Source organism: Manihot esculenta, chromosome 13 (genome assembly GCF_001659605.2).
Source record: "Manihot esculenta cultivar AM560-2 chromosome 13, M.esculenta_v8, whole genome shotgun sequence".
In the NCBI taxonomy this organism is placed as follows: domain Eukaryota; kingdom Viridiplantae; phylum Streptophyta; class Magnoliopsida; order Malpighiales; family Euphorbiaceae; genus Manihot; species Manihot esculenta.
Genome location: NC_035173.2, coordinates 4622154 through 4648032, shown reverse-complemented (window position 1 = coordinate 4648032; position 25879 = coordinate 4622154). Strand labels below are relative to the sequence as shown.

Sequence of the window (25879 nt, the reverse complement as noted above, 5' to 3'; positions counted from 1 at the left end):
GAGTCCAGAACAGTACTCACCAGACAGCCTGGCAGATCCGCTCGAACGTACGCATGAGGAGAATCAGAGGCCGTTACGCATGTAACAGGCAGCTGATACCCTAGTACACCCGAATCTGTATGGCAGAGACGCGTGGCCCAATCCTGGAGAGACCTTTACACGTCACCAGCAAGCAAGACAATGTATAAAAGAGGAGTCCCCTCCTCAGAATGTTTTAAGCTTTATTATTCAATACAAGAACCCTATTCTATTGGATCTCAGATCATCAATTGGCGCCGTCTGTGGGAAACGACGGAGATCTTTTCATCACCGAAGTTTTCACTCTTGAAGAAACCCACTGAGATCCACGATGGCTAATCACCAAGAAAGTAACCTTAACGTCCCAAATGACCTAAGCTCTGCCCAAGAGGGGCAACAATTCTCCTTTTCTAGTCCTACGGCATTAAACAACCAAACACACGTTCCTCTTAATCCCTCGCCAAGTTTGGCAGGGAACACTCCCGCTGTCACCTTGTCTAACCAAGATCTTCAAAACATGGCTTTCCAGTTACAGAATACAGCCCACTGGTTGGGGCAGATAATGCAACAAAGAGGCCTCAACACCCCAGCAAATACATTTCCGGTTGTAGAGGAACCTCAAACCAATGACCCCCGACCTGCACCTGACCGTCTTCAAACCAGCAGCCGCGATACTGAAGAAAGAGGGAGAAGAGCCGGCGAAGAGGAAGGACCGGAGGCCCGAATCCATGGGAGGAGGGCGAGAGAGATGATAGAAAATGAGGAGGTGGATAACTATTCCGCCGAACTAACCGGGTGGACGGGAACTGAAGCAGAGGAGCAGGAATACCACCTGGAGAAAAAACTCAGCCCAGAAGACGAGAAGGTGGACCAAAAGTTGAAGAAACTGAGAGAACAGCTCCTCGCCGAGTTAGGTAAGAAAGACCAAAGCCAAACCTCCCTGCCTACTTCTTCTCCCTTCTCAAAGGTAATGCAGCAGGAGACTGTTCCCAAAAAGTTTATGATGCCGCCGATGGCGGCCTATAATGGGGCTGGAAACCCGAGAGAACATGTCATGAACTATAAGACCTTCATGGAGTTGCAAACTCTGTCAGATGCTCTGATGTGCAAGGTGTTCCCAACAACGCTCTCGGGACCAGCGAGGGCATGGTTCAACAGCCTGGAGGCCGGAAGCATTAAAAGTTTTGGAGACCTTGCCCTCCGCTTCATCAGCCGGTTCGTAGCCGGGGTGCCAGCAGATAGGAAGACAAGCTATCTGGAAACAGTTAGGCAAAAAGCTGGTGAATCTCTCAGAGAGTATGTCGCCCGTTTCAATACGGAGGCCCTGCAGATTCCCGAGCTCGACGAAGGAAGGGCGGTAGAGGCCATGCAAAAGGGAACAACCTCTGCCGAGTTCTTTGGTTCTTTGAGCAGGAAACCTCCGACCTCACTGGCCGAGTTGATGAAGAGGGCGGAAAAGTACATAAGGCAGGATGACGCCTTAGTAACGAGTAGATTTGCCAAAGGGGTAGCAGGAAAAGAGAAAGCCCCGGAGGAAGGAAGGCTGGAGAAACACGAGAAGAAGCGTGGGAAGAGGCCTGAGCCATATAAGCAGGCCTGGGAAAGAAGGGATCAAAGGCCCCCCCCTCCTCCCAGGGCTCATGAACCACGAGTGCTCCCCCCTTGGGTTCCTGAGAAGCCTACTCCCCTCAACGCTTCCAGAGCCGAAGTGCTCATGGCAGTCCAGGATAAGGAGTTCCTCCAGTGGCCTAAACCCATGAGGTCGGAAGCAGATCAGAGGAATCCTGACAAGTATTGTCAGTACCATCGGACACATGGCCACGATACAAATAACTGTTTTCAGTTAATCACAGAGATTGAAAGATTGATAAAAAGGGGGCATCTCAAAAATTTTGTGAAGAAACCGGAGGGGCAGAGGCCTCCGCCCAGTCCGGCAGCCCAGATGCCCAGGAGAACCGGAGCTGGACCAGTGAATGATGGGTCTAGTGGGACTATTAATATGATTGTTGGAGGAACTGGAGGACGGATGAGCCGTCGAGGAAAGAAGAGAAACCAGGAAGGAGAGATCAGCAATGGCGAGGTCATGCAGATCGTTGAACACTCACCCATGGCCATCGTTTTCTCTTCAGAAGATGCACAGGGCATTCAGATGCCCCATGATGACGCGCTTGTTATTGAAGCAGTCATTCATAATTTTTGGGTGAAGAAGGTTCTGGTGGATGATGGGAGTAAGGTCAATTTATTGCCATATCGGGTTTTCCAGCAGATGGGAATCCCGGAGGAACAGCTGGTTCGGGACCAGTCACCCATCAAAGGGATCGGAGGAGCACCGGTATTTGTAGAAGGGAAGGTGAAGCTGGCCCTTACCTTGGGAGAAGCACCCAGAGCTCGCACCCATCATGAGGTGTTTTTGGTGGTTAAACTCCCACTGAGTTATAATGCGATTTTAGGGAGGCCGGCGTTGTTTAGCTTTGAAGCTGTCACCAGCATCAGGTATTTGGCACTTAAGTTTCCAACGGAAGAAGGAGTGGGAATGGTTCGGGGCAGCCAGGAAGAAGCAAGGGCGGTATACTTGGCCACAGTAACAGAACCGAGCTCAACTGGAGAAGCACTCGACTCGGAAGTTCTGGAGGTCAGAGATGAAACAAAAGAAGCCCGGACAGAGCCAGTCGGAGAATTGGAGACCTTCCCCTTATCAGGAGCAGATGCAAGCAAGGTTTTCAGTCTTAACGCCAACCTCACCAAAGAACAAAAAGATGAAGTCATGACTCTGATCCGAGGTCACGCGTCGACCTTCGCATGGAAGCCCTCAGACATGCCAGGAATTGACCCCAAAGTGATGACACACCGATTGAATGTCCTCCCCGAGGCCAGACCAGTGAAGCAAAAGAAGAGAGTAGTAGGAAGAGAAAAACAGCAAGCCACCCGGGAGGAAGTGCAGAAGTTAGAAGAGGCAGGCTTTATTAGGGAAGTAATGTACCCACAATGGTTGGCAAATCCTGTGTTAGTCAAAAAAGCCAATGGCAAATACAGGATGTGCATAGATTTTACCGACCTAAATAAAGCCTGCCCCAAAGATTGTTACCCCCTCCCCGATATTAATAAAATGGTCGATTCAACGGCCGGATTTGATTATATGTCTTCTTTGGATGCTATGTCTGGTTATCACCAAATCCCAATGGAGAAGTCGGATGAGGAGAAAACCTCATTTATAACTGAAGATGGGACTTACTGCTACAAAGCTATGCCTTTCGGATTAAGAAACGCCGGGGCAACTTACCAACGATTAATGAATAAAATCTTTAAGAACCAGATTGGCAGGAATGTAGAAGTGTATGTGGATGACATGGTGGTTAAAAGTTCAACTTTTCAACAACACATAGCAGATCTAAGGGAGATATTTGGGGTGTTAGATCAATACAGAATGAAGTTAAACCCAGCAAAATGTGCTTTTTTCATCCGGGGAGGAAAGTTCTTGGGGTACATGGTGAGTGGAAGAGGCATTGAGCCTAATCCGGAGAAAGTAGAAGCCATATTGAATATGCCAGAGCCGACCTGCGTAAGGGACGTCCAGAGATTAACCGGGAGAGTGGTGGCGCTTAACCGATTTATGTCGAAGTCAGCAGAAAAGTGTTTACCATTCTTCAAAAAGTTGAGAAAGGTACCAAACTTCGAATGGACGGAAGACTGCCAAAAAGCTTTCGCGGAACTTAAGAAATATCTTAGCTCGCCTCACGTGCTCAGCAGTCCCATGAAAGGGGAAGAGCTTCTGATATATTTGGCAGCCTCAGAACAGGCAATCAGCGCGGTACTAGTAAGGGTAGAAGGAGGAGAGCAGAAACCTGTTTTCTACATCAGCAAGGTACTTAGAGACACTGAGGTCAGGTACTCGAACATTGAAAAATTGGCTTATGCCTTGTTGTTAGCAGTCCGGAAATTCAAAGTTTATCTGGAAGGCCACCAAGGAGTTGTGATGACGAACCAACCCTTAAAGAAGATCCTACGTAGGCCGGAAACTTCAGGACGGATGTTAGCATGGTCCGTGGAAATCAGCCCCTACTGTCTGGAATACCGACCTCAGACAGCAATAAAATCTCAAGCGCTGGCTGACTTCATAGCAGAATGCTCATTCAACGAGGAGAAGGAAGAATCATCCTCGGAGATGCCTAGAAAGGAAGGAGAGCGAGAGCTTTCCCAAGAATTTAGCTGGAAGCTATATGTAGATGGAGCATCAGGATCTGAGGGCAGCGGCGCAGGGATAATGCTTAAGGGGCCGGAGGGCTTCAAAGTGTGTTATGCGTTACGGTTAGAATTCAAGGCTTCTAACAATATGGCTGAGTACGAGGCCTTGGTGAATGGGATGTTGGTAGCCTCGGAAGTAGGGGTAACCGACCTCGAAGTAAATAGTGACTCTCAACTGGTGATCAACCAGGTAACCGGGGTATATCAAGCCAGAGACCCCATCATGCAGAACTATCTTGATAAAGTAAAAGCTATAGAAGCCGGGCTCACAGAGCGGGGAGTTATTGTCAGATTTCAAAGAATACCTCGGGATGAAAACGAGGAGGCAGACCTGCTTAGTCGATTGACCAAAGAAGAGTTAGAACAGCTCCCTGACGAAGTATACATACAGCATATCCGCACACCTGCTTTCCAAAAGACAAACACGGTACTGCAAGTGGATCAGAACCCAACGTGGATGAGCCCCTATCTAACATATGTGGAGAAGGGCGAACTCCCTGAAGACAAAGACGAAGCCAGAAAGATAGCAGCTCGAACTGCCAACTACCAAGTAATAAGGGGAACTTTGTACAGAAAGGGGAAGTCCAGCCCATGGCTCCGATGTGTGAGTCCGGAAGAAGCTGCAAAGATAATGGAGGAAATACATAGAGGCCTATGTGGGGCTCACGAGGGAGCAGGGACATTAGCTAACAAAATATTCAGGCAAGGATACTACTGGCCTACTGTTAAGAAAGAAGCAAAAGAGTTTGTCCGAAGGTGCGACGTATGTCAGAGATTTGCTAATGCCATCAGGACCCCTGCCACTCCTCAAGCAAGCATATCCAGTCCATGGCCTTTCTCACAATGGGGAATTGACATCCTGGGACCTTTCCCCAAGACTACGGGGCAAAGGAAATTTGTAGTAGTGGCTGTGGAATACTTCTCGAAATGGCCAGAGGCAGAAGCAATAGCAACAATCACAGCCAGAAAAATGATAGATTTTGTATGGGGGCATGTCATCTGCAGATTTGGCATACCTAGAGTGCTTATCTCAGACAACGGCAGACAATTTGACTGCAGCACCTTCAAAACCTTCACGACGAACATGGGCATATGGCATAAGTTCTCCTCCGTGGCCCATCCTCAGACCAATGGTCAAACGGAAGTCACTAACAGAGCAATCCTCCAAGGATTAAAAAAGCGGCTGGACGGTGCAAAGGAAAACTGGGCAGAAGAACTCAATAGTATCCTATGGGCACTCCGAACTACTCCCAAAGCACCCACTAAGGAAACACCGTTCGCACTCGCTTATGGTACAGAGGCCGTAGTTCCAGTTGAATTACAGATCCCCACTCATCGAGTTCAATTTCTCAGTGAGGACACCAATGGGGACAAGTTAAGAAGCAACCTGGATGCTCTTGAAGAAGTTAGGGAAGAAGCACAAGTCCGAACTGCTGCTTATCAACAACGAGCGGCAAGATATTATAATCAAAAGGTCAGAGAAAGAAGCTTAAAGGTGGGAGACCTAACTTTAAGAAACTTGGAAGCTACAGGAAAAAGAGCAGCCGCAGGCAAGCTAGCACCGACCTGGGAAGGTCCATTCAAGGTGACAAAAATGGTTAAGCCCGGGGTATACCGAATTGAAGATATGCAAGGAAACCCCGAGCCCCACGCCTGGAACATCCAGCACTTAAAAAGGTACTTCCCTTGACATATATGTAAAGAAAAATATTGTACTCTGAAAGGCACAAATAAATAAAATAACGCCATTCTTTACGCAATGATGTTATCTCCATTAAGAATGTTACTTCTCTTTGAAAAAGAAAGAACAAAACTAGAAGACCGGGATCCCCAAGATCTCCCGGATGCAAGACCAGGATCCCCAAGATCTCCTGGCGAAAGAAGACCTCCTTGAGACATAGAGACCTCCTGGAGGTAGAAGACCGGGATCCCCAAGATCTCCCGGACACAAGACCAGGATCCCCAAGATCTCCTGGCGAAAGAAGACCTCCTTGAGACATAGAGACCTCCTGGAGGTAGAAGACCAGGATCCCCAAGATCTCCTGGCACTAAGAAGACCTCCTTGAGACATAGAGACCTCCTGGAGGTAGAAGACCAGGATCCCCAAGATCTCCTGGCACTAAGAAGACCTCCTTGAGACCTAGAGACCTCCTGGAGGTAGAAGGCCGGGATCCTCAAGGTCGTCCCGGAATTACAAGACCAGGATCCCCAAGATCTCCTGGCGAAAGAAGACCTCCTTGAGACATAGAGACCTCCTGGAGGTAGAAGACCAGGATCCCCAAGATCTCCTGGCACTAAGAAGACCTCCTTGAGACATAGAGACCTCCTGGAGGTAGAAGACCGGGATCCCCAAGGTCGTCCCGGAATTACAAGACCAGGATCCCCAAGATCTCCTGGCGAAAGAAGACCTCCTTGAGACATAGAGACCTCCTGGAGGTAGAAGACCGGGATCCCCAAGATCTCCCGGACACAAGACCAGGATCCCCAAGATCTCCTGGCGAAAGAAGACCTCCTTGAGACATAGAGACCTCCTGGAGGTAGAAGACCGGGATCCCCAAGATCTCCCGAACAGAAGACCAGGATCCCCAAGATCTCCTGGCACTAAGAAGACCTCCTTGAGACATAGAGACCTCCTGGAGGTAGAAGACCGGGATCCCCAAGGTCGTCCCGGAATTACAAGACCAGGATAGGTCGTTCCGGAATTACAAGACCGAGATCCCCAAGGTCGTCCCGGAATTACAAGACCAGGATAGGTCGTCCCGGAATTACAAGACCTGGATCCCCAAGATCTCCTGGCAAAAGAAGACCTCCTTGAGACATAGAGACCTCCTGGAGGTAGAAGACCGGGATCCCCAAGATCTCCCGGACACAAGACCAGGATCCCCAAGATCTCCTGGCGAAAGAAGACCTCCTTGAGACATAGAGACCTCCTGGAGGTAGAAGACCGGGATCCCCAAGATCTCCCGAACAGAAGACCAGGATCCCCAAGATCTCCTGGCACTAAGAAGACCTCCTTGAGACATAGAGACCTCCTGGAGGTAGAAGACCGGGATCCCCAAGGTCGTCCCGGAATTACAAGACCAGGATAGGTCGTTCCGGAATTACAAGACCGGGATCCCCAAGGTCGTCCCGGAATTACAAGACCAGGATAGGTCGTTCCGGAATTACAAGACCGGGATCCCCAAGGTCGTCCCGGAATTACAAGACCAGGATAGGTCGTCCCGGAATTACAAGACCTGGATCCCCAAGATCTCCTGGCAAAAGAAGACCTCCTTGAGACATAGAGACCTCCTGGAGGTAGAAGACCGGGATCCCCAAGATCTCCCGGACACAAGACCAGGATCCCCAAGATCTCCTGGCGAAAGAAGACCTCCTTGAGACATAGAGACCTCCTGGAGGTAGAAGACCGGGATCCCCAAGATCTCCCGAACAGAAGACCAGGATCCCCAAGATCTCCTGGCACTAAGAAGACCTCCTTGAGACATAGAGACCTCCTGGAGGTAGAAGACCGGGATCCCCAAGGTCGTCCCGGAATTACAAGACCAGGATAGGTCGTTCCGGAATTACAAGACTGGGATCCCCAAGGTCGTCCCGGAATTACAAGACCAGGATAGGTCGTCCCGGAATTACAAGACCTGGATCCCCAAGATCTCCTGGCAAAAGAAAACCTCCCTAAGACATAGAGACCTCAGTAAAGAAGAAGACCGGGATCCCGTAGAACTCCCGGAAAAACAAAATAAAGGATAGCCGGTGAGGCCCCAAGGTCACCCCGGCACAGCCAGGATCTCGTAAGACCTCCTGAAGGTAAGATTAGTTGGTGAAGGACTTCAGGGATCCCCAAAAAACGAAAATTTCCATAACTTTATGCAGGAACAACTTACAAAACTATATTTACGACCTCACAAACATAGAGAGGTCCGGCGCTGCGAAAAAAAAAAAAAAAAAAAAAAAAAAAAAAAAAAAAAAAAAAAAAAAAAAGAGTCGAGCTCACAGCTCGGACCGATAAGCCCAAGACCGAGCTCCTAGCTCGGATAGATTCATTTCTTCAAAAGATCAAGATACGAAAGCCAAAAACAAAGGCCGAGCTCCCTCCATAGAAGAACTCACAAATCCTTAGGAGGATACTAAGGCTATAATCAAAAGCTTAAATCAGTTTATTTAAAATAAATATACAAAGTCACAACGAAGAAAGAAGGACTAGAAGTCAAAAACTAGCATGACAGTTGCCATCAAATGGGTACGAAATTTGATCTCTCAGACGACAGCTAAGAGCTGAACTCACAACCTAAGATTAATTTAGAGCTTCTGAATAAACATATGAAGCCTACATTACACATACGAAGAGTAAAAATACATGTCAAAGAATATGAAAAACAAAAAGGAAACTAATATTCCATTAATAACTATTACAATTTATTTCTCCGGTGAGGAAGGAGGATGAATAGTCCTTAAAGGACTTACATCAATAAGAACACCCTCACTATTTCTATTTACAGCCACCACTGAAGGAAGCTCGGAATCCTTTGGACCAGAGCTCTCAATAGTAGGGGCAATTTCTGACCTAAGATGAAGGCCTTCTTTCACAGAATCAGGATCGTCCTCCTCCGACCCTAGCTCGGATCCCTCTGAAGAAGACTCAGCTGGCCGATCTCGGTCCCTCCGGCAATCTCCTCGGGGCAAAGGGAAATCATCCTCCCCGTACAGCACTGACTCGCCATCTGAGTCCACTTCGCGCCTACGAAGCTTGGCCAAAGGAATATCAGGAGCCTGTCTAGCTTCTCTTAAACCGCGATTGTAGCCAGTTACATACATGCGGTAGGCCTTATCAAAGATAGTCTGTTTCATTTCACTAGAAACTTTATACTCATCAAGATGTTCTTCACAAGCCTCGGCTATAAATTCCTCAAACTCAGAAGAATCTTTGTAGTCCTGAAGATGAGCTTCACAGGCCTGCTCAATTTTACCCTTTAGCTCATCAGACTCCTGATACTCCGCTATGTACTGATCGCGCTTCAGCTGAGCCTTCCCTTCGGCATACTTTACCACCTCAAGCAGGGCTAAACATTTACGTTCCAAAACTCTGACTTCATTTTTCAGCTGTTGTTGGCGAAGGTCGAACTCTTCAGCCGAGGAAGTCAAGTCTCTGATACGGTCAGAGCTTGTGCTCAACTCCTGCTCAAGGACCTGCACCCGAGCTAAGGCCATCTCTCTTTGAGCCTTTACTTCCTCCAGATGAGTCCGAAGTCCTTCGAGATCAGCCTTTAAGGCATCAAACTGGCGCTGGACTTCAGCTTTCTGGCTAACGGCCTCATCTCTCTCCTTGAGAGCCTCTGTCATAGAGGACAGCTGCTCTAGCACTCCTCTACAGCGAACCTCCAAGGTAGCTGCTCTCTCATCAGCCTCCTGGAGAACATTACGAGTCCGAGACAACTCATCTTCTAAGGACGAGGTATGCTTTGCCGTCTCGGCTGTTTTCTCTTCAGCCTTTTTGAGGGCCTCCAACGCAGAATGCAATTCCACCTGGAGGGACTGGATCTGCTCCCGAGCAGCTACCAAATTGCCCCTCGCATCACTGGTGGCAGATATATTCTCCTCCAGACGTGCCTCTTCAATTCGGCGATCTACGGACTCCCGGAGGGAGCGATCACGGATATCCACCTCCATAAAGAGGCCCGTCACCTAACATGAAAACGCAACCATCAGGAAAAAGAAACAAAGCAAACTGAAAGGAGGGGGGGCAAAATGACTTACCATTAGAAGCATCTCCCTAATGGACGATCCGAGCTCCTCACGAGAGCGAGATTGGAAGGATGCTTGCTCCTTGGTAAAGCTGGCTAAAAGGCCGGTCAGCGCTGGCCGGAGACTCGGATGTAATACCCGACGTCTTTAGAGAATTGCCAGGAGAAGGCAATAACGGGTCAGCAGCAACACCTTTCCCTTTCCCAATGGGAGGACGAGCTGGAGAAGATCCTGTTGCAACCCTGGACTTCTTCCGGACAGGAGAAGAGGCAGATTTTCCAGAAGAGGCTGGGCGCTTGCCTCCGGTCTTTGCTGGAATGCCCTCAGAACCCTCAGGTTCAGTCCTCACAGGGGCAGGGGCACTTTCACCAGAAACCTCTGGACTTTGACCCCCTAGGAGGATGATCTCCATCCCCGTCCCAGAGGTCTCCTTGTCTTCAGCAGGAGACTTAAACTTTCCCCTTGACACCTCCTCAGTAGAATGGGCAGCACCCTGACCCACTTGTTCAGTAGACTTTGAGCTCAACCCACCACGGCTAGATGGCTGAGCTGATTTAGTGCTGTGAGAGCTCGGCTTGGAAGCTCGAGAAGAAGCTTTACCAGAAGGCCGGCTGACCTTCTCGGAGGAAGCGACCTGAGCTAGTTCTATAGCAATCTCAGTTACAGAACGCCCATCCCCGAAGGCGTCAAAAATTGCGTGCATGTTCTCCCGAGACAGTTCAAGGTTCTTGGGGAATTTGATGCCGTCCATTTTAACCTCAGAAGCTGCAAAAAATAAGAAGTTATACAGACTCAGCATATTATCTGATATTTTTAACAACGAAGAAACAGAATAGCCGGACAAAGCACTATACCCGTGTCCTGGATATCCCTAAGGTTGGCCGCAAACATACACTTCTCGACATCATACTTCCTCTCAACGGAAGTCAGTCGAAGCAGCCCAACCTGCTCAATAAGACTCAACTCGGGCAGATCATTACAGCCCGGAAAGATCTCCCCCCAACTTAGGCCCACATCCCACGATCGGCAGGACCCTAGTTTCAGCTCCGCCACAAGGAAATTCTCTATCCACCCCTTTATAGAATCCTTGTAGCCCGTAAGAAGAGATAGCCCATTGCGGGGGGAAAAGTAATAGAAGTTTTGCTTCGCCCTAACCAGGCGGAAAAAAGTAACAAACAGACAGGCCGTAGGTGTGAAACCCCAACACAGACAGATAGACTCGAAACAGGACATGAATAAAATGGAATTTGGGGATAACATTCGAGGAGTTACCCCAAAGTATTCAAAGACCTCAACAAAGAAAGGGGAAAAAGGAAATGGTAGACCAAATTCTCTCTGCTTTAGGAAAAACACTATGCTACGACCCTCTTGGGGATCCACTAAACCAGGAGGGGGAGGGTAGGGAAGCACTATCCTCTCATTTGGACGAGGTGCTCGAATAAAATACAACGGAGTATCTAGAAGCCTCCGGGAGATGTAATCAGTTATATTGGAAGACGTAATACGCGACTCAAGGTTAACAACATCAGGAAGCTTTGAACTTGCCATTGAAGAACAAGGGAGCGTACCTGAGAACACAATAAGGTGAAAAACGCAAAGGGAGTCGCAGGAAGACAGAGAGCAGAAGAGAGCTAATTTCTTCGGAAGACAGAAGGAATTCGAAATGAAAGGCAATGATGAGACGAAACGTTGATCTGAACAGTTTTGTCTTGGAGCGACGCGATCATTAATTGCTCTCGAAGTTTACCCTCTCAACGGTTAAGTAATAACCGGAGAGAAGGTAAAGGGGCAAAAGGATGATCGATTGGGCTTGTCTACATCTACCAAGGGCCAGGTCCACAATGATAGCCCATCACTTAAAGGCCCAGGCAAGCCCAACTTGTTCAGACCTGATCTCCAGCCAAGACAACTTAACCCACAAGATTCATCACTTCACCAAGGTTAGACCTACTCATCACATAGAATATATAAGGTTTGACTTGTTAAAACAAGGGTACCTCGGATCTATACTGAGCTGAGAGCTTAGAGTTCAACTCATCAGAAGCCGAGCTCATAGGTCGGAACAGTCCAGCTCGGACAACATGACCTGAGAGCCCGGCCAGCTAAAGGAAACCCAGAGCTCATTTTACTAAGCGAAAGACAGAGCTCTCAGGTCGGCTAGTCTAGCTCGAACAACGCACCTGAGAGCCCGGATGAAGGAGACTCAAAGCTCAATTCATCTAAGTAGAGACCAAGCTCATAGATCGGTCCGACAACCCAGTTTGGAAATACGAAAGCCCAGTTGGCTAAATGGATCCGAAGTCCGGCTCACGAATACAGTTAGTTCAGCTCGGAAAAAACAAATTTCAGTTAAAGCTACGAAGAAAAGCAGTTTCAGTACTCCATCCATGGTAGAGAAAGAACAAATCAAGTATGAACGAAAACGAGAACTTCATTAAAAGAAAAGCACATTACAACACGTTACAAAGGCCTACACTACGGGACGAAAGACTATCCTTAAAGGATTTACATAACCATATACATCATCATCAACAATTACATCGTTATCACCTATCCTACTACTTCGGTCTTCGGTTCGGAGAAACTCTCGCAGCTCGATATGTGAGTTTGGCAGAAAGAGCTGCAGAAAGCCAAGAAGTTAATCCTCATAAGCGTTTCCCGTGGATCCTCTGTAGGTCGGCATTCGGTTGCCCAAGTTTGATACGCGTGACAAACTCACATGTCATATGCTGTGTGTATATCACGCATAAAAAAAAAATGGGCTTCAGATTACGACCTCAGGAGGATCGCCGAGCTAACGTGTGAAGGTACCAGCAGAAGCTTGACTGAGTGTAGCAGATCTCAGTCTCGCGTAATACTGGTACTTCACATCAACGAAACTAATAATACTGGTGCTTCACATCAAAGAAAACAACAAACCGAGCACTTGAGCCCCTTCCATCCATATCCAAAGAAGGCAGCAACGGGGGAGGTCGGCCAGAAGATCTGGGCAAAACAATTTCAGCAACTTGCCGAATGGTCCCACCCATCGACCGCCCTACCAGACGGATCCCCAAAGCAACATTCAAACTCCTTAGAGGTAACATCCACTCCTCTGAAATTTTGAATTGACTCATCTTCGTCTCAGGTACTACGAAAGAGTCCCAAAACAGAGATAAGTTAGCACAATTTTCCGTCGAGATGATAAAAGTAAGATTAAAACAAATTCCTGGGGCAACACAACAATGTAATATCAAGCTCGCCTTCGCCCGCTTGAAGAAGGCACCAAATGGATCCTTCACAGATAAAACAAGAAAATCTCTCTGTTCCAACAAAGTGCCTGGGAATGGTAAAGAGGTGAGGTTAATATATATATCTAAAAGTTTATGTTTTGCAGGACAAGGCAGAGCCGAATTCTCAATTAATGCTGTCAGAATCCTTAGAAGATGTTCATGAGAAAAGAAAGAAAAGACATGTCCAGATAACAGTGACAGGAAAGCAAAAATAATCGAGAACGCGGAGAATAAAGAAAAGTCCGAAAGAGGAAAGAGCAGATAAGATTCAGAAACTGCGCAAAGACAAAAAAATGAAAGAGTATTATAAAGACACCTGGACACGAACAGGCGCGGCCATGATGGTTCTTGATATTCACCCCCTCGGCAGTTGGAGCAATAACTCCCGAGAAGGTGAAGGGGCAATTGATGACCGCTGGATTTCTTCACCCCAGAACAGGGGGGTGACCGCAGCCAAAGGCCCATGATACAGAGGCCCACGCACTTGATACCCCCCAACAAGCCTGGCTCATTCCAGCTTCCGGGCCGGGCTCGACCAAGCTTCCTCACTCAGTCCAGTCTGATCCCTGACCAGCAGACCCCTCTCAGGCCCAGCGTCCAGCCCAACTCTCGGCCCAGCCCGGAGTCCAGAACAGTACTCACCAGACAGCCTGGCAGATCCGCTCGAACGTACGCATGAGGAGAATCAGAGGCCGTTACGCATGTAACAGGCAGCTGATACCCTAGTACACCCGAATCTGTATGGCAGAGACGCGTGGCCCAATCCTGGAGAGACCTTTACACGTCACCAGCAAGCAAGACAATGTATAAAAGAGGAGTCCCCTCCTCAGAATGTTTTAAACTTTATTATTCAATACAAGAACCCTATTCTATTGGATCTCAGATCATCAGAAATAAAACTATGAAAATATTTTAATTTAATATAAAAAATATAAAAATATTTTAATTAAATATATTAAATCTCTAGTAATTTTAATCTAACGACCACGTTCTCACGCTCTCTGTCGATTCACTTTTCTATCGGTTTCTCTCTCTCTTTCGAAATTTGACATGCGTCCACTAACTCGTACGAACCATAGTCGGGTGTGAGCAGGAATAGACTCAAGGACCTTTTTTTTTTTTTTGATTGAAAAGGGCAAATAATAAATAAATAAAGGCTTAAATAACCGCTGTATGGTTTTGGCCTTTTAGCGAACTGAAAGAACATAACCGAATATCAAATGGCAGAGGCTATTCCCACGTGCAATCCATCAGATCTTTCATCACCCACCAATCACAGACGACGCACTATTCCCAACCCTTCTCTGGTGCTTATTCCTCACGCTCCCCAAACTGGCGCGTGGGAAAGCACTGTGCCATTTAAACGCCCTGGGAGCCAAAAGGGGAACAATGCAGAGAGAGCAGACCCCCACTGCTCACCGTTCACTTCTTTGGCGAGCTGGTGACGTAATTCAAGAACGACTCGCCTGTATATCTAGAGAATTGTTTCTGTCGTTCGTGTTCTTCCTTTAAATTCGATTTGAGATTAAGCCTTTTGGGTTTTGATTTCTCTTTTTTGCTATGAAGTTTTAGGTAAGGTTTTTTGCATGCCTAATTGATTATTTTGTGTGGCTTTGTATTTGTTTTCGTAGAATTTAGTTTTATTGTGTTTTTTGGTATACCAATTTGGTGTTTGCTTCAATTTTGATGGTTTTCAGTCTTTTCTGAGTCCAAATTGAATTTAGTATTTCGTTTTCCATGTTTAATTACTGTTGGTTCGGTCTGTTGATTGAATAACGTGTTGGCTGTAAATTGGAAAGTCTTTGCATGGTGGGTGCATGGCTCCATATCTTTGAGTTTCTGGTTTTAGATCGTCTGCATTGTTTTTTGAGCTTAATTACTTTAAGTCGGTATTAGTTTATATTCAGAGTATAGTGAAATTATGGTGAAAAAAAATTAGCTTGGTGGACCCCAGATACAGTTGCATTTAATCCGAGGGAAATTAAGACAAAGAAATGTTGGTAGGCAAAATTATTTAGTGAAACTTCAAATAGTTGGGCCATAAAATAGGTCTCCCAAGTGTTGAAATGTCAAAGTGATAGGGGCAGTGCTAGATGGCTAATGTAAATTAGGCCCGAGAAGAAATGATACTCTTTCCTTTTTATAAATATAGACCTGTTTTTATTTTTCACCTACTTAAATTTGAGAATAAGGATTGGTTGACTTGAATTGAAGTATCGTAAAATGGTCCTTCCATTATCTTGAATGAAGTTTTGTGAATAATATCTTGTACTAATTAACTTGTTCCTGTTGCCAGATGTGTAAATTGATAATCTTTCTGGAGGCAAGCTACTGTAAACCATTGAGGGTGATTTCAGAAGGTATTTACTTTATTTACAGAATAGGAGGTTACTATGAATTTAGCAAACAATGGGTACCTATTTGTTGTGTTGATTTAAGGACAATGGAAGCACGCCTTGCTTATCTAGTCAGAGATCTGGTGCAAAGCACTTGAGTGACCTTGGTTGTCTGCAGCTGTCTTCATTTTTGGGAGTCCTGCCAACTTCTCTAGAAGAGACATACCCAAAATTATTAGACTCTCAACAGGTTTCCATGGAAAGGAGTCTTATTAAAAAGCCTGTTGTCCATGCAAGTCAATCACCCTCCAATAGTGGAGTAGTTGGCCACCTATTCTCGTCATCTGCTGGCTTCTCATCAGACCTTCAGTACTCTTCTGTTTCACCCCAAGAGAAACATTCTAGGAGCATTCCTTTCATTTCTCAATCTTCAAGAAATGTGACAGATTTGACATTGCCACAATCTTCGTGTCCAGGATTGCTTCAATTCACAACATCAAGTCAGTATGCCAAAGAAACAAATGCTTCATGGTGTCCAGAGTCATTGCCTGATTTTCTTGATTATCCTGTAAATAATCCTGTCCAAAATAATCAAATAGAAGGCAACAGTTGTGGTGCCATTGTATCCGAGGAATTTAGTAAACGGAGTGATTGGCAGGAATGGGCAGACCAACTGATTACTGATGATAATGCTTTGACATCTAATTGGAGTGAGCTTCTAATTGACACCAGTGTTGCAGAAATGAAACCAAAGGTAGGGTTGTTCTCATGACAAAGCAATTAAGTTATATTTTTGTGCGCTCTATCTTGTTTCCTGCTCTCATCTTGTTGCTTCAGATGGCATACCAGGTGTCAAAATCATCAAGTGTTCCATCGCACCTGCCTCAAGTCCATCAACAGCTTCTTGCTCCATCTGGAGAAATTCAACCTGTTCTTACCCCTACTTCCTCAGCCAATAGTGCCCCATCCAAGCCACGCATGCGTTGGACACCAGAGCTTCATGAAGCCTTTGTGGAGGCTATCAATCAGCTTGGTGGTAGTGAAAGTGAGTGAGACAGCTTCAGAATTTACAATAAAGTTACAAGGTTTCAGCTCCAATTCATTTCCCTTGTTTTATGTATAGGAGCTACTCCAAAAGGTGTTCTGAAGCTCATGAAAGTTGATGGCTTGACAATCTATCATGTGAAGAGCCATTTGCAGGTAAGTATGTCTTGTTTCCTTTAGCACGAGGATAGTCACCAGCATAAAACCATTTTTCTCATGCGTCTCTCAGAGGGTTTTTAGATTGTTGTTTTTTATTTCCTAATTGGAGATCTTGTTTCTTGATTTTCAGAAGTACAGGACAGCCAGATACAGACCAGACTCATCAGAAGGTACTTTATAATTAGTAAGCAAGATGTTGTATTTCTCCTGTATTTTGCATCATTGACTTCTGCATCGGAAATTTTGATGACTGTAAGGCCAGTGCCTATTTTTCCTTTGGAGTTTGGGAATAGGTATGGTATTTTTCTTGTAGGAAATTGAAATAAGTCTCAAATAATAAAATAAGCGCAAATAGAAGTTAATACAACTGCTGGATGTTGAAAACATTAAGTCCAAGTTGAAAGAGGACTCTTTATGCCAAAATCTGACCATGTGATGATTTTGGATCTACATTGGACACGTATCTTATTCTGTTCTTTCAGTCAAGTTGAAATGTGGTTCATGAAGAGAAATGCATTATTGACAATATTGTGAGTGGTTTAATTTTCAATCTGATAATTCCTAATGGTGTTTTATGTTGTCCAATTCTCATTGCCGCTTTGGACATCCCAATGTGGCATTTTTCTATTATTTAATTGCTTTATGATCTGAACTTGCTGAAACTCTCTTTGTTTCCCCTAAGATTTAACGCCTGATGCTTATTTACTTGTACTTGATGTAGATTTATCGATTCATTTACTTCATATGGGCTGTAACATGTAAGAAATTTATTATTTATGCATTTAGTTTTTCTAATTTCTATTTGCTTGCAGGATCCTCGGAGAAAAAATTGACTCCTATGGATGAAATATCCCCTCTTGACTTGAAAACGTAAGTGAAATCAATCACTATTATATGTATTCAGAGTGGTCAGTTTTCATAATTCTTTGGCTTGGGGTCACTGGATACTTGTCCTCAGTTGTTTGAGAACTTGGTTGGAACTTCTGACATAAAACATGAGATTTCTGACGATTGGAAATTGCCCCTATTGAAGCCTCCAAATGTGTGCTTATTTTCTTTTACCATTTGCTTCCATAAAGTGAGACATTCTGGTTATGAAAGGGCCATCATGTACTGCGTTGATTCTTTTGATATTTGATTATTAACTGTTTGAGAATTAAATTAAATTCAGGATCTGTCAAATTAAGTGTGTAGGGAGTTTGTGAAATTGAAAATTATCTGATGTTATCTTCTTGAGCCAGACTATTTCTTTACTTCCATTGTTTGAAATTCAATTGAGGGCAGATGTATTTGAGGTTTGATCAAACAGTAAGTGACTTTTTATCAGTTAGTTAAACCGCATGTGGTTATCTTGTTCGATAGTCAGAGTTGCAAAAACAATTGCAGATAATGCCATGAATTTCTTACCTATCTGGAAAGTTCTCCTCCTCCATCTTCATCCTTCACTTGTAATTCGTTTGTCTCTGTTCCATTCTGTTCTTCTAGACTTTCATTAATTGAATGAACCAATCTTGATTAAGGCCAGAGTCATTAAAATAGTCCTGATGTCAGGTTATGCTTAAAGCCATCTCATGAGCCTAGGGGATCTTCTCTACAGTAGTTAGTCCAAAAAGGTCCCCTGTTCCAAAATAAAAGATTCTAAGCCAATCTCCATTTAAGGCCAGAGTCATTAATATCTCCTGATTTCAGGTTGTAACAACTACAAATAAAATAGGGAGATTTATTATTTAATTCGTGAATATTGCTATTATTAACAAGTCAGTCCCTGCATTTTCAGAAATCTATTAAAACATCCTTATCTTTCATTTTCGTTAATGAAATAGTCCTTTCGTCCCTTTTCTATTAAAAATAGATAAAGAATGAAAAAAAAAATTTTAATCTAATTTTGCCCTCAATACACCCCTTATTTAGTCCCTTAGTCTCTGGATATTGCTATTATTAACAAGTTAGTCCCTAAATATTCAGAAACGTTTAAAATACCTTTATCCTTTCTTTTCGTCAACGAAATAGTCCTCTATTCTTCTCCTTCTTAAAGAAGAAGAAAGATAAGAAGAAGTCCCTCCTCCTTGAAGAAGAAGAAAGATAAGAAGAAGAAGTCTCTCCTCCTTCAAGAAGAAGAAGAAGGGAGTAAAGAAGAAGATGGAGAAGAAGGGGTAAGAAGTCGTCCTCCTCCTCCTCGAGGAGAAAGGAGTAATTTGGTATTTTACTATATTTTTAACGGCAGAAATAGGCGGATACGGTGAAATATATACTATCCTGTATTCTTTCATATTAGCCCATTAAACACTTCGAAGTAAAATTCTAACCTATTAAATACCGATAAAATTATATTATTTAAACACAAACTAACCATATTATTGGTAATTTATAAAAGGAATCCAAAAATAGTTTGACTCATTACTAATTGTACTCAAATTTTGCTGGTTGAACTCTAAATTTTCATAAAAATAAAATTGAAACTCTAAATTTTCATAAAATAATAAAATTATACTTATCTCACTTTATCAATTATAAAAATTCAGAGCATAATGAGCAAAATTTAAAATATAGCCAGCAATAAATGTGATCTGTTTTACTTTTTTTTAATAAATAATTGATAATACGATTAATTTGTATTTAACTGTCATGATTTATATAAGATCAAGTATTGAATAGGTTATAATTTTAGTTTAGGCGATTAATAGGTTAATCTTAATTAGTATAGGTATAGGGATGCAAGTATATATTCGGCCAATAAAATATTGGCCAAATTATGAAGATTTTTGCTTCGGTGGGTATATATATACACACACTTGACATCTTCTTATCCCGGAGCAATGTGGAGCAAATTGAGTTTGTCATATGTATTCTTTATTCAATGGTAAAGTTGTGTTAGAACACCATCCAGCTTTTGCATTTCTAGTTGAAGATTAATACACCTAAAAATGGAAGAAGAATGGGAACTTTGCATGATAATAAAGCTGCTTGTAAATTCTGTGGCATTGAGTCTCTTGTTTGTCCATTTCTCCTTCTCTTCAACTAGTTTTACTCGGGAGCATAATTCGTTTGCTGTGCATAGACGGATTCCATTTTCAATTGATATGCTTCCTGAAAACCAGCTAAAGTATTTTTATGACTTCTATGAGGGCCTAAACATATCAGCAGTTATTTTGTTTGCATTTGAATGTTTTGTGGTGGGAATAAGCTGTCATTCATTGATCCCATATAATTCAAGTGGATTTGGAAAATCATCGACTGATAGGGAGAGTCAAGGAGACTTTACGAACTGACTTTAGTTACCAACTCTGTTTTAATATAAACAAAGTGGTGCATACATAAGATTGGATGCCAATTATGTTAGGATTAGAAGCTTGAATTGTTTTCTGAAGAATTGACATAAAAACGGTCCAATTATTTTCTTAAAGACTGCCAAATTATACAAATAGTTACTATTTCTGAATGAAATTTTATGTTAATTTTCCTGCTTAATGTGTATTTGCTCTATTTTTATTTTGTAAAATAGGGGCATTGAGATTACTGAAGCTCTGCGATTACAGATGGAAGTTCAGAAAAGGCTGCACGAACAGCTTGAGGTATGTATACATGTGCATGCGTGATGCATTTTTCAGGTTGCCTTTATGATTGCAGTTTGAACGCTGAGCTTGTTTTGTCAGATTCAACGAAATCTACAGTTACGTATAGAAGAACAAGGGAGGTACCTCCAGATGATGTTCGAGAAGCAGTGCAAGTCAGGTGCTGACAAGCTGAAGGTTTCATTATCTACTATGGAGAATCCGACTGCCCTATCTACTGATGCAATCTGTGAATCCCCTGCTGAAAATGAAACAGAAGGCTCCCAGTCAGACCATGGCAAGACAAACATCGACGCAGTTGATGCCAAGCCTCTATTGGAAGAAGGATCACATGATACAAGTGAGAAGCGAAAGACGCCTCAAGTTGAAGATTCTGAAAATCCAGAGCCGGATAGTAGCAAACGTCTGAGAGCAGATGCCTAAGCCATCAGTATTTTGAATGACAAGGTGGCAGATTCAGTGGAAGATATATAATCTTAAGTAGGAATTGGAACCTAGATGACTTTGAAAAGAGGTTTAGAACTTTTAGATACTCTTGCTTTGCTTTTTTATCATATCTATCCTAGCAATTTGCTCATGCTCTTATTTAACTGATAACAAGGCTCATATATAACAAAAGTTTTGATGAATGAATTGACCTCTATCCTCTGTCTGCAAATGTTTAGGTACTTTTTTATTTTTTTAATTTTTTTTATTACTTTCAGTGTCCTCCCATGGAATTCGATCCAATCCATTCATGCATGATAGATTTCCTAACTTTAAAGCCATGTAAATGATGTGCAACCAAAAAGATCTTTAACATTGCTTGATCTTGAGGCTAAAATTTTAGTAAAAGAAGGTGCAAAATTAAGAAAACAAGGGGACAAGACATTGTTTGCAGCTAGGTTGTCTTTTCTATGATGTTAATTAATGTTCCCAATTTCTGATTTTTTGGGTGAAAATTTTGAGATTTTTTTTTTCTTTCTAATTAAGCGGACATTGAGAGAGGGACAAACAAGAATAGGTGAGATATTGGGTATCAAAAATTCAGGGGAGACCTTCAAATTTTCAAGAGGGGTAAACTAAACATTAACAAATGATTAGGGTATCTAATTGACAATGTAATCAAAAGCACTTGACCAATTATTTACCATACCTCTCTTTCTTTCCTTTTCTTTTATTCTACACCCTCTAAATTACAGATGAAGAATTGTAAATTTAATTCATGAAATTTAGTTAATAAAAAATATTTTCTTGATAAAAAAATAAATTATTTTAATAAAAATAACTTTTTTTAAAAAATAGAAAGTTTTTTTTCACATTTTAAGATTTTTATTAAGACATTTGTTAATAAATTTTATTTTTTAAATTAAAATTAAATAATAAAAAATAAGTTATTTTGTAAGAAAATATTTTTATGGATAATATTTTTTTATATATAAATAAACGAGAGTGTAAAACAGAATTACAAATTTTCTTGTTTTTATAATTCAGTTCAAACTTGTTAATTTTCCAATATGATTTTAATACTTAATTGATTGCATTATGTCCCAACAAAATTAGAAGAAAAATGAATCCATATATACAATTGATTTTTTTTATACATTCAATTAATGTTTTTATATTAATTATAGATAACTGAAGACATGCAAATTCGTTTAAATGGATAATTAACCCAGTACGTTTTACATTTTTGGAAAAATATTGAGAATGCAATCAAAAGAATTTGACCAATTATTTGCCATAAACGTACACATTTCTTTCATTCTTTGTAATACCCGGCTAGACTCCGGTATCGGAATTCCTACCGTCCGGTGGAACCTCGGATGTCGGAGACCTCTAGAAGGGTAGAATCATGTTTTATGAAATGTTTTCATGTTTTTAATGGTTTTGAGTATGAAATTGAATGAGTTTTTACAAGAAAAGTCCTTGGAGGAAAATCCAGGTTCGGCCGCCGAAAGTCAAGTTCGGCCGCCGAACATGCATGCGTTTTGGAGGCACGTTAGGCCCCCGAAAGCATGAGTGAGGGAAGTCCAGGTTCGGCCGCCGAACCTCATGTTCGGCCGCCGAACATGGCATGCATGCGGAGGCACATTCGGCCCCCGAACGTGGTCTGGCCAGCCACTATAAAAGGGTCCCTTAGCCGAAAACGGGCAAGCTTTTCCCCATTTTCGGCCAAGGTGAGCTTTCCGCCGTCCCTCACCCATTTTTGATGTTCTTCCTCTAAATCTTTCAAGATTTTCACTTGTTTTCACTTGGTTTGGAAGATTTAAGCTTTTGAAACAAGTTTTGGAGCTTTGGGAACTCAGGAGCTCATTTTCGTGGATCTCCAAGTTTAGGTCGTCTCCCTCTCGATCTTCAAGAGGTAAGAGCCGATCTTAAGCTTCTTATGTGTTTTAACTAAGTTTTATGCAAGATCTATGGGTAGAAATGCATGTTAGGGTATATGTTGAGTTATGGGTTAATATTGATGTTTTGAACAATGTGGCTTGCTTGTGTATGTTTGAAGTGTTGTAGTTGGGGTATTTGATGTTTTGAGACCCCTAGGAACTTGTATGCATGATTTGGTTGAGATATATGCTTGATTTGAAGTTTTGGGAGGCAAGGGATTCATGTGAACCAAGTTTCTGCCCTTCTGGCAGAAACCAGGTTCGGCCGCCGAAGGGAGTTTCGGCCGCCGAACCCCCTTTGTGGAGGCAGCATTCGGCTGCCGAAGTTGCCCCCGAAAAGAGACTTTCGTCTCTGTCTGGGACTTTCGGCCGCCGAAGGTGCCGCCGAAAGTGCCTGACTTTCGGATCTGACCAGGACTTTCGGCCGCCGAAGGTGCCGCCGAAAGTGCCCTGTTCAGCCATTTCATGCATATCTCTATGTGATATTTTCAGGATGTTTTAGGGGGTTTTTGGGGAGTAGTTTATAGTTATGTTCAGGTATATTTGGTCCCTCATTTGAGTCCACCCGTGTAGGTTCGGACCCGAGGAACCGAGGACCCCAGCAGTGAGTCCAGCTGCTTCGGTGTTGTCAGAGTCAGCCAGAGGTGAGTGGAACTAAACTTAATCTTTTAAATTAAATGTTTTATCATGTTTCATGCATCATGATTATGCAATAGGATGATTGCATTAGTTTCACAAATATGCCGCATTGCATTGATTGTTGTTGATGTGGGTGAATGTTGGATGACCCAATTAGTCCAAGACAGGAAGATCAGGACCCCATGCTACGGCCTGGCACAGAGTAAGGAAAGACCAGGACCCCATTCTACGGCCTGGCACAGAGTTGGGACTCGAAGACCAGGAGCCCATAGGAGGCCCTGGGATAATGGTAAGTAATGTATGTATGACAGGAAGACCAGGACCCCATTCTACGGCCTGGCACAGAGTTAACTTGGACTATTTGGTGACAAGTTCACCCAACCCTTATGTGAATTGTCTGTGTTATGATGCATTCCATTTGAGCATAGTGTTAATGTGTTTTACTAGCTCTACTCACTGGGCTTCTAGCTCACCCCTCTCCCTTTACCCCCAGGCTTGCAGGTACAGTATAGTGCAGGAGTCCGGATAGAGTAAAGAAGTCATGCCTTTGTAATAGCTAGCAATGGACATGATCAAATTGTAATGTAAAAGTACAGTATAGTTATGTAACGAGATTTATGGATGTTAGTGTGTGCTTGACCATAGATTGTTGTATCCCTTTTATACATGATCTTAGAGATCTTTATGATGTTTATGTAAACCAACTCAACAGATGTTATGTTACCCATTGGGGGTACAGATGAGATCCCACAGAGGGATCAAAGCTATGTTAATGTTTATGCTCAGGTTGAGTTTGGTTGATGAGTATGTAAAGAAAAGTTTTAATTTTTATGCTTATTGTTGATCATGTATGGGATTATACAGGTTTACAGGTCTTATGTCAGGCTTGCTACGGGTCCCGGCGGCCTTAAGTCGACCCGGATCCTAGCGCCGGTAGCGGTCCGATTTTCGGGTCGTTACAGAATGGTATCAGAGCCCTAGGTTCATATGGTCGGACCTAGAGTGTTGGGCTCATAGAGGTTATAGAAGGTCAAGCACAATAAGGAAAGATCATGTCCACTAGGATAGGATGTGGAGTCCTGTCTTGCATGATGATGTGAAATGCCATGACTTTACGCATGTGCATTAATGATATGCTATGATATGTGATGTATGTGATGCGGGTTCATGTGTGCCCACATGAACCATATGATGCTAATGTTTATGTGTTGTGTACTGTTTTTCAGAAAACAGGATGAGAGGAACTCGTCGATCAGCAAGATTGACTGGAGTACCACCTGAGGATGAGGGCATGAGCGCCCGTCCTCCAGCATTGCCTAGAGCAATGTCTAGTAGGTCTAACCGAGAAAGAGCAGCAAGAGACCCTAGAAGGTCTTTGGATCTGGGTAGAAGCAGATCAGTCAGAGGAACAGTTCAGGGAGGAGCGTCAGAGGATATGGGGGATGATATGGACGTAGAACAGAGGAGGGATGGCAGTTTGGGAGTCAGTATGTCGGAAGAAGGAATGGGAGAGTCCCAAGGAGGCACTCAGGCCTCGGGATTTGTACAGCCACCTCACTACCCACATTTCTCACAACATCCCGGGTATTCGATGGGAGGTACATCGGATTACCCTAGTTTCACCCCTTATCCCACACAGATGCCATACCCACCATACTACCCACCATATTCACAATACCCAATGTATCCACCCCCACCCTACTATCCAAATCCAGCAAACCCTACCTCAGAAAATGTTGCACCACCTCCACCACCTGCAGAACCAGCAGCCCCAGTTGTTCAGCCACCTAGACCTAGCTCAGCCAGTGGGAGCAAGGTCAAGATGACCGACTATATGAAGCTGGGTGCTCCCCAGTTTGAAACCGGTGATGATCCGTTCGTGTACTTGGAGCGGGTCAAGGCAATTACAGATGAGATAGGGGCGGATGACAGTAGAGCCATTCAGATGGCCGGGTTCACGCTTAAGTGCAAAAAGGCACGGGAGTGGTTCAAGAATTATGTGAACCCGAGAGTGGACAGCATGACTTGGGAAGAGTTTGCAAACGAGTTTGCAGGATGGGCTTTCCCTGATAGTTCGAGGGAATTGAAGATGATAGAATTCGAGCAGTTGAGGCAAACTGATGACATGAGTGTAGACGAATATACTGACAGGTTTATGGAGTTGCTGCCATTTGCTGGGCAGGACCTTAGCACAGACCAGAAGAAGTCGAGGAGGTATATCATGAAGCTCCATCCCAGGTATTCCTCCTTGGTACAGTCAGCAGATAGAGAGAGTTTTCATGCCATAGTAGACATGGCTAGGAGAATGGAGGCTAGTGCCATCATTCAGGGGACAGTTAAGCAGACAGTGGCACAAGCTTCTGGTTCTAAAACTCCGGGAGGGGGAAGGTTAGATCCCTCTACCTTGAGTGCAGCAGCTTCAGGCAGTAAGAGATGGGGTAAGCCCAAGGGTAAGAAGAATAAGTTCTGGAACAAGGTCAAGTCTAGTC

The 25879-nt window shown here is 43.7% G+C and overlaps 2 protein-coding genes across 4 annotated transcripts; one reads left to right on the top strand and one right to left on the bottom strand.

Moving 5' to 3' along the window:
- Nucleotides 1–8551: 8551 nt before the first annotated feature.
- Nucleotides 8552–13028, bottom strand: LOC122721584 (kinesin-like protein KIFC1). Its single transcript, XM_043949777.1, has 6 exons — nt 12926–13028; nt 10757–10764; nt 10259–10633; nt 9380–9939; nt 8722–8821; nt 8552–8584 (listed from the first exon to the last, which is right to left on the bottom strand). The coding sequence occupies exons 1-6, from the start codon at nt 13026–13028 to the stop codon at nt 8552–8554; spliced, it is 1179 nt and encodes a 392-aa protein (XP_043805712.1).
- Nucleotides 13029–14543: 1515 nt separating this feature from the next.
- On the top strand, nt 14544–21023 carry LOC110608327 (protein PHOSPHATE STARVATION RESPONSE 1-like). 3 transcript variants are annotated; one of them, XM_043949785.1, is made up of 9 exons: nt 14544–14843; nt 15568–15631; nt 16084–16361; nt 16445–16652; nt 16731–16807; nt 16941–16980; nt 17623–17680; nt 20313–20382; nt 20464–21023. In XM_043949785.1, the coding sequence occupies exons 2-9, from the start codon at nt 15568–15570 to the stop codon at nt 20803–20805; spliced, it is 1137 nt and encodes a 378-aa protein (XP_043805720.1). In that variant the 5' UTR covers nt 14544–14843; the 3' UTR covers nt 20806–21023. The 3 variants fall into 3 exon arrangements, with proteins under 3 accessions (XP_043805720.1, XP_043805719.1, XP_043805718.1); XM_043949784.1 differs by having other exon boundaries at nt 14545–14843; nt 15711–16361; XM_043949783.1 differs by lacking the exon at nt 14544–14843 and having other exon boundaries at nt 15569–16361.
- The last annotated feature ends 4856 nt before the right edge of the window (nt 21024–25879 follow it).